The sequence below is a fragment of the Pistacia vera genome, unplaced genomic scaffold (genome assembly GCF_008641045.1).
Source record: "Pistacia vera cultivar Batoury unplaced genomic scaffold, PisVer_v2 Contig804, whole genome shotgun sequence".
Classification (NCBI taxonomy): Eukaryota; Viridiplantae; Streptophyta; class Magnoliopsida; order Sapindales; family Anacardiaceae; genus Pistacia; species Pistacia vera.
Window position 1 is genome coordinate 49,226 of NW_022196673.1, and position 8,567 is coordinate 57,792.

Below are 8,567 nucleotides of genomic sequence, written 5' to 3' on the forward strand. Positions count from 1 at the left end.
ACAGTATTCCAGTTTGGTACATCAAGGTTCCCAGCATCAACTCACCTGAGCAAATCGTAGCTACAACAAAGTCTTCTTCCTAGATGACTTCGATCATTCAGTATCCCGAGACGGGACTCTGCCCACCAATAAAACTAAGGCAAGACTCCTACAAACTAGAGCTGCTCTTTACACACTTATTAGGGATCAACTGTATAAGTGAGGGTTTAGCACTCCCCTCCTCCGATGTGTAACCGGTGATGAAGCAGGCTGCATCATGAGAGAGGTACATGAAGGGATTTGTGGTAATCACATTGTTGCATGATCTCTTGCCAATAAGATTATCCGTCAGGGATATTATTGGCCCCTACTTCACGAGAATACCTTCAACTTTATGAAGAAGTGTGATAAGTGTCAGAGGTTTGTGAACATCCCGCAAGCTCCTTCCCACCATCTAACGATAATGACCAGTCCTTGGCCATTCTTTATGTGGGGAATTGATCTCATCGGGCCTATGCCAAATGGTAAAGGGGGGCGTCAAGTACGTAGTGGATTGTTTCACTAAATGGGTCGAAGCAGAGCCTTTTGCCGTGATCACTACAAAAAAGCTTAAAAACTTATTCTTCAAGAATATAGTGTGCCGCTATGCGATTCCTCATACATTCATCTCTGATAATGGGAAGCAGTTCGACAACGAGGAATTCAAGCAGTTTTGCAACGAGTTAGGGATTCATAAGAAATTCGACTCAATAACAAGACCACAAGCCAATAGTAAGGTTGAAGCTATCAACAAGACTATTAAGCACATATTGAAGGCCAAGCTTGGCATAGCCAAAGGCAATTGGGCCGATGATCTCCCAGAAGTTCTATGGGCATATAGAACAACTCTGAGAACCTCTACTTCAGAAACACTTATCTTGCTAGCATATGGCTACTAGGCGATGGTTCCAATGGAAGTAGGAACTGATTCACTTCAAAGGAAATTTTTCAATGAAATAGACAACGAGGCACCTTTACGTGCAAGTTTGGACTTAGTTGAAGAACACCGGGACAAGGCTCGGTTAAGGATAACTTCTTACCAATAGCGGACAAAAAGATTCTTCAACTCTAAAGTCAAGAGAAGAGATTTCCGGGTTGGTGACTTGGTTTTGAAAAAAGTCATTCTCAGCACAAGGGAACTAAGTGTGGGGCTATTAGGACCTAAGTGGGAAGGTCCATATCGCATCGCTAACATAGTACAACCTAGAGCGTATCACCTCAAAAGGCATAATGGTTCCGAAGTGCCATGAGCTTGGAATGCTGAACATCTTCGCCCTTATTATCAATAATTCTGAACTTGCTCATAGTTTTGATCATTTTACTGGTAAAGTTCTTGCTGTTGTAAATTTCATGAATAAGATCATTCCAGTTTCCTTCAAAGAAACACTTGTGCTGTAATCTCATGTTTTTAATAATCTTGTTATTTGTAACTTTCTGCAAGTTTGATTATCAGACATGTTATATTTGTATTGTGAAATGCTTAAGTATTAAAGTACTATCACAAGTGGTCAAAAAGTGCATTTATATATATTCGATGAATGTGTACAGAAGAGCGACCAAGAATTACAAAAATGGTAAGCAAGAAAGACTTAAAGCAAAAAAAGGAGGAATCACTGGTCTTCGCTCTCGGGACCCCTAGCTGCACCCCTTGATCCTCTGGCTGGTCGCCAACCTCCGAATCATTTGTTTGATCTACAAGAATGCCTGTGTCCAACTGATCATCTTCCAAGGGAGGTTCTTGTTCCTCTTGTTGTTTGGCCTCTTTGGCTTCGAGCATAGAAACAATAGTGGCTTGGTAATCATCAGGGAGCTCAGAGATATCCATTTTAGGATTCCTTGCCCGCAAGCTATAAATAGCTTGGATTGCCCAGTGGGCAGCCTACCTCTCAAGCTCGAGATTTTGCTACTTCATTTGCTCAGTCAATGAAGCGACTCGCCCCTGAAGTAGCTCTAGGTTCGTCTACAGTGCCCTCTTCTGCTTTTTTGTGTTTTCCCACAGTCAAGCTCAATTCTCCTCCGCCACTTTTACGTGATCAATGCTTGCCTGCAACTCTTTTTCTCTCTCGCTCAACTCTTTGGTGAGCCTTGACACAGTTCATTGAAGCCCTTTATTGTCATCATCTTTCTTCTCAAGCTCCCCTTTATGAAAGTTTGCTACTCGAAAAGCAAGATCTCTTTCAGTTAAGTACTGATCCGCCTGGATGCAAGCTGTTTTTTCCTTTGCATCTACGATTGAGAAATCTTGCTTCAGCTTGGCATTCTCCTCCTTCAGTTCATGGAGTCTACCGGCAGAGTCTATGTCACTCTTCTATTGGGCCACAGTTAGTGCGAGGAAGGACTGCACAGGAAAAGAGACAAAAGTTAGTTTTTTTTTTTTTTTTTAAGATCTTAAAAATCTAAGAGATCAGTTGGTATTGAGAAGTTCTCGAAAAGAACATGCTGCTTTACCTGACTTTGTAACTGGATCATAGGGGCCACCAGATCAATGGGTCAAGAAGCAATGAACCCATCAAAGACCGCAGTGAGTTGGCATTCTAACAGGGTGTATACCACCGACTACAAGTGTTCTAACAGTTGCCTTAATGAATCCAACACAAACAGGTTTAGCCTCAAAGAGGTAGGCACCTCCTCGGCTCGTTGTTTGCCTACTCTCCTCTGGGTAGCTATGGTTGTTCCCTCTCCCCTACATGAATTCTCGGGGGCAGTTGGAGTGTCGAGGGCGTCCATCAAGGGAATCCTTGAGCAAAAGACGTGGTAGGGCTAAGATCTTTTTGGAAACACCCCGAGGCCCTCTAGTTCAGACTCTGACTCCTCGTCAGTGGGTAGTTGCTTTCTCTTCCTGGTCTTCTAGCCCACAGTCTTCTTCTTCGAACCGTGAGCAGCCACAGGCTAGGGAGCTTCTTCGCGTCGCTCCATGGTTTGTTGCCTTTCAGCATCAATTTGTATCCCTCCCATGGGAACATCGTTAAAGGTCACTCCAGTTGGTTCAGTCAGGTTGATTCTGGGGAATGTGAATCCCCCAGCTCTCCTCGATGTCTTGAGACCCTTGGTGGCATGGTTGCTTCGTGACATGAAAGTGTGTCAACAAGGAAAGTCTTTTGTTCATAAAGACAGTTCTCCTGCATGGGAAGATACTTATGAGTTAGAGCTTCCAAGGACGCCTCGGGGCTAAAGAAACCATACTTTTGTAAATTGGCAGTGGTCAAGAGCAGCTTCGCGTCACGACTTTGGTCAGGCAGTAGACCGAATGCCTCGATATGGCTAAAATCTACTAGAACCGATAACCTGGTCATCTTGTTTTCTACAAGAAAGCAAAGTGTGTGTTAGCCTTACTTATTAAGGAAGGGATAAACAGTTTGGAAATTAAAGGGAAAACCTACTCGGCTCTCTAAATTTACAAACACCATCATACTGGAAGAAGAAATATTTGGTTTCATAAGCCCTGATGTTGCTGGGGTAACCAAATATCCCTCCCTCAATCGTTGATCATTTTGAGAGGTAGTATGAATCCTTATCTTTACTCCTCTTCAAATAGTAGGCGCAGTCGAGCTCCACAACTGTCAGCTCACCGAGTTTATGTCCGCCACATGTGATACATAGCGATCGCTATCATATACGCATTGAGTGTTAACTGGAACAGTGCAACCCTAAAGTGGTCGAGGATCGTCTTGATAAAGGGGTGAAAGGGTATCGTTACCCAGCATTTGAAAATTACTTCTGAGATCACAGCCATTCCCTCTAGAGGGTTCTAAGCAGTGTGCGACCTATGTTGGTAGACATTTACATTGATTGCAAACTAATCTATCGCCTTTTGTATTTTGTCTGCGGTGGCTGCTAATAGTACCGCCTGTCTGGGACCCACCAAAGTGCCTAGTGGCTGCGAGCTTGTCCCTTTGGTTGCTCTTGTATCAAGACCATCCATTCCTCTTAAGGTCTGAAAATATGTGACATGCAGAGATGACTCAGTCTCCGTACACATTGTCTTGTACAATGACTTAAAAGAATAAAAGAAACCCTAGTTTCTCTCCCATAACCCTATAAACCCTGAAAAATTCTTGAGGATGATTTCCCAAAGATTTGTGCCCTAGATTTTAACTCTTAAAAGTGTTCCATTTCAAACACCACCTGAGAATGTGCATCATGTAATCCTAGCAGGCATCTAATCTCACCATTACTGTGAAAATTGAGTTTTTTAACATAAATGAAAAAGAGAAAGAGAAGAATTTTTCTTTACCTCCGGATTACTAGGAGCGAACATTCTGTCGTAGCAACGAGTGCGCATCAACCAGGAAGAGGATGAACTAATTTCTTGAGTATGGAAACTCTATTTTCTCTCTGGAAATGCAGGTTCTATGAAAAATATGGAATAGGCTTAGGGTTTTATAGAGAAGAAGGCGACGTTTGGCTTCCCTTGTAAGTGACATTTGGGCGGGATGCGTTTCTAGCTATTAGATGCGACCATGTGTCGCCAATCCTTGTGAAGAGTAATCTTCACGCCTCGTGGAAATCAATCTACGTTTCCTTCCATTAGAGTTGCCAAACATCGGCGTGGTTATCTCCTCCACATTAAATGCACCCTCATCCGCATTTTATGCTTAAAAGAGAATGTCGTTTCAGCTTGGCTTGTATTTAATACTCATGGCTAACACTTATTGTGCAAAGACACGTCTGTTAGATAAAGCTTATTTTATTGACCAGGACAATTGTTAAGCGCAATAGATAAACATTTGAAGAGGTCGTTCGAATAAAACACTCTTCCTCATATATCAAACTCGGAGCAAAGTGATTTCCAGCTTTTGATAGCAAAATACTCTAAGTACTTTCAGGTCGCGGATAACAAATAGAGTTTGAAACACATCGGTATAATATTGGGTACAATCCGACACAGGTCGCTTGTGTAACTCCAGAAGATCTGTGTTGCGACCTCTATACAGTTTTCTGGTCGAGTGAATTCATCAACATTGTATCATTCAGGCTATTCTCAATTGATAGTTCGAGCAGATGCCTTTTGAGACATGTCAGGTCATGGCATAATTATGAAGTTTTCAAAATTCAATTTTTGAACCCTAAGAACTGGGGAGCTTCTGTTATGCTTAAGAAATAAGGGCTGGCACAAGGTTACATTAGCCAACACCAATCAGAGTTCAAGTAGGCTTTGTGTCATCCAAGAGCTGCCACGTCGTCCAAAGATAGAAAGAGTATAGTTGTCATTAACTTGGTAGACTCATAATTTATCTACGAGTGGATAGGAGTCGCCCACCTATCCAAGCCCTGCGCAATTTGAGGATATCTCCTATGTAATCAGCCAATGGGAAGTGCGATAGGAATTGTACTACACCTACCCACTTGTAGACTTATAATCATTACCCTGAAACCTTCTACTATAAATAGAGGGGCCCCCCTCTCATTTTGGGATTCTGATAAAAAACTCTCATTCTGAGTGTAACCTTTAATTCTCAAACCACAGATAACCTACAAGAAAGAGACTGACTTGATATTCTCTCAAAATAATCAATCATTTGTACCTCTGCTCATTGTTCATCATACACGACCTCCTATAACCTCATATATATAAAAGAACAGTGGACGTAGGATTCACTTTAAGCATCCGAACTACTTTAAAAATCATCTTCTATTTATTTCATTGCATTTTCCATTCACATATAACTTCTAAGCCAACTTAGCACTTTGCACGTGCGAATCATTGGTGTCAAAATCTAGCATCAACAAGATATAAAGCATGCGATTAATTCTATGTTACCAAAGTGTCCTTTGATAATATTATTGTTACATGGAGCTAGAATATATATAAATTATGTAGACTTGTCAAGTTCTATTACGCACAAATGGTGGTGAAAGCACAAGGAGAGAGGGAAGTTTCTTTGGAACTGCGGGGACAGATTGTCGGCCAGTCGAATGAAGCTGCCAGTGGCAAGGCCGACGCAATGTTCCGAAAAGTTGCACAGTGAGTCCTTTGCTGAAAGTGGGGAAAATGAGCCCTTGAATATTGAAGATGGTAAGGTTGCACCCATTGGTGAAGGTGCCATGGCACCTAAAATGCTAGAGAGCGGAGGCAATGAACTCAGAGATGGCAGCTTTGCCTCCACCGTAAAGGGCAACACCGCGGATAATATAGACAATGAGCCCTTAGACAATTGTGGCAGCTTTTTGGTTGCCAAAATTGTTTCCAAATTACAATCAATGAGCAAAATTGATAAGAAGAAATAAGTAATAGGAGCCATTACAATTAATTTGAGAAATAATGGTAAGAATTTTGTATGGTTTTTATGTGTTTAAACTTTAAAGGATGGCACAATGTTAGGGTTTTTATAGGACATGGTGTGAGAATTTGTTTTCAAGATCAATTTAATTATTATTTGTTCTTGAAAATATTAAATTCTAAGTTTAATGTATATAAAATGAAGTCAAATGGATCAAATTTCAAAGTTTTACTTCGCCTAATTTGTTTAGGGTCTTAATAAATAACTATATATTTTGTTAATGTATAATTATTTTTTAATAACATTTAATGTGTAAATTAGTATTCAAAGAGTTTATAATAAAAAATAAAATTAAAATTTACTATAGTATTAATTCAATAATATAATCGAATTCTGTTAATTATTATATTAATATCCAGAAATATTAATATATATATATATATAAATAATTTTTTTTTTTTTTATCACAACGATTGGTTGACATTTGATTTTGTAAGGTTAAGTGGATGGTAACTCAATAATTTTCATTAAATTATCAATTTAATAGCTGATACTGAAATTGAAATTATAAATCAAATGTAGCATAAATAGACTATACTTTATGTTCAATCTTTCTCTCGTTCAATCAATTTTGGAATAATACTATACGAATATAATTGAAAATGGTGTTTCAAATTTCAGTTAATGTGGTTAGCTTGTAACAATATCACATTAACTGTAAAATGGTGTAATATATATTTTATTTTTTTATAATTAATGTAATATTAATACATGAGCAACATCATAAATTTCGATCCAAAACTAGGATTCTGACTTTATATACATAATATTATTGTTAACTTCTCATGAATAAACTAATCCATTTAATAAAATTCATATCCTCTTCTAGAAATTATAGACCGCAGAAAAACTTAAATAATTATAATTTTTTTTTAAAAAAAAAAAAGGGAAGGCAATGATTCAAGATTCGATCGGACGGTGTCGTTAGGATTCCGAACGAGGCGAGGCCCGAAAATTGCCAACCCTACAGTAGAAATGTATTATTGGATGGATTGAAGGCAATAAGTCTATCGAATGTCATCAATCTTAATCTGAATTGATCTATAAAAAATTTAATTTGATTCAATTCAATTCAATTAAAATTTTAATTTTCTTTAACTAAATGCCATGCCAAATACTATATCAATAATTCAATATATTAGATATCCAATCATCATCAACCAAATTGCCATTAAATTATTAATATTAAGAAAAATGTATATAAAAATATAAAACTTCGAAAAAGTTACAAGTCCAAAACAGATAATCAAATATCCGAATACGACTACCATTCTCAAATCCTACAATTACCCCCCGGCTTAAAAAATTGTTCTTAATATCCTAGCCCATCCTAATCAAAGACCGGCCCGATTTCGCTTAACTTCTCAACTCCATCAACGACGACACCAGCGCGACGCACCGAATCAAACAGCGGCAAGACCATGATCTTCTGATGCGGCGGCCTCGAGAGCTCTTCACGGAGATCAATAGCAACAGATTCGATTCCGATTTCTTTAAGCTGAAAGGCGACTTTGTGGCCCACGCGCGAGGCGGTGCTGGTGTCCCAGAAGCGGTGGGAGCCTGGAAAGCGGTTGAGTTTGGAGTGGTAACGCTTGAGGAAGTCGTGTTGGGACGACGAGGCCATGGCGACGATCGAGGAGGTGGATGTGTTGGACACTTGCGCCGTGATTTTGCGGCATGAGAGGATCAGACGGAGGATGTGGCGGTGGTTATGGACGGCGGGGACGGTCGACATTTAAGAATCGAAGGAATTTTGTGCTTCGTTTTGCGGGAGTTTTGAGACGTGAAGTGTTGAATTTGGAGCAAAAATTACAAATAGAATTTTCATTTCATTAGATGCATAATTAAAAAGGGTTATTATCCCTCTCCTCCCTCATCCACAAAATCATCCTTTAACTTTTAATTATATCTTCCTAGGGATGGTAACACAAATATAAACACATTTAAATAAAAATTTAATTGAAACAAAAAAGCAGTTGAATTAAAAAAAGAATTTTGATAAAATTAAGCTTTTTCCGTAAAAAATAATTAAATTAAAAATCATAAATATATAATAAATTGTATGGAAGCTATTCTACCAGTTTAATTTTTAATAGAAACAATAACGTAGGAGAAATTAAAAATATTTTATAAGTTGGTAAGTGATGAGAATGGATAAAATAGACTTTTAATTTTAAAATTGAATGAAACCCTAAGACATCTTTTAAGGTAGGGGTGTTTTTAATAATTTTGGAATAAAATGGATAGGTTTAATATTAATCAATGTCA

At 38.7% G+C, this 8,567-nt stretch overlaps 1 protein-coding gene across 1 annotated transcript; it reads right to left on the minus strand.

Annotated features, from left to right (window-relative positions):
- Window positions 1–7,459: 7,459 nt before the first annotated feature.
- Window positions 7,460–8,190, minus strand: LOC116117351. The gene has a single exon (XM_031403399.1). It carries the CDS (start codon window positions 8,032–8,034, stop codon window positions 7,630–7,632), a length of 405 nt encoding a protein of 134 aa, XP_031259259.1. The 5' UTR covers window positions 8,035–8,190; the 3' UTR covers window positions 7,460–7,629.
- Window positions 8,191–8,567: the final 377 nt, after the last annotated feature.

Excerpts from the sequence above, each read along its gene's own strand:
- LOC116117351 (XM_031403399.1), bottom strand. The coding sequence starts at position 8,034 with ATGTCGACCGTCCCCGCCGTCCATAACCACCGCCACATCCTCCGTCTG.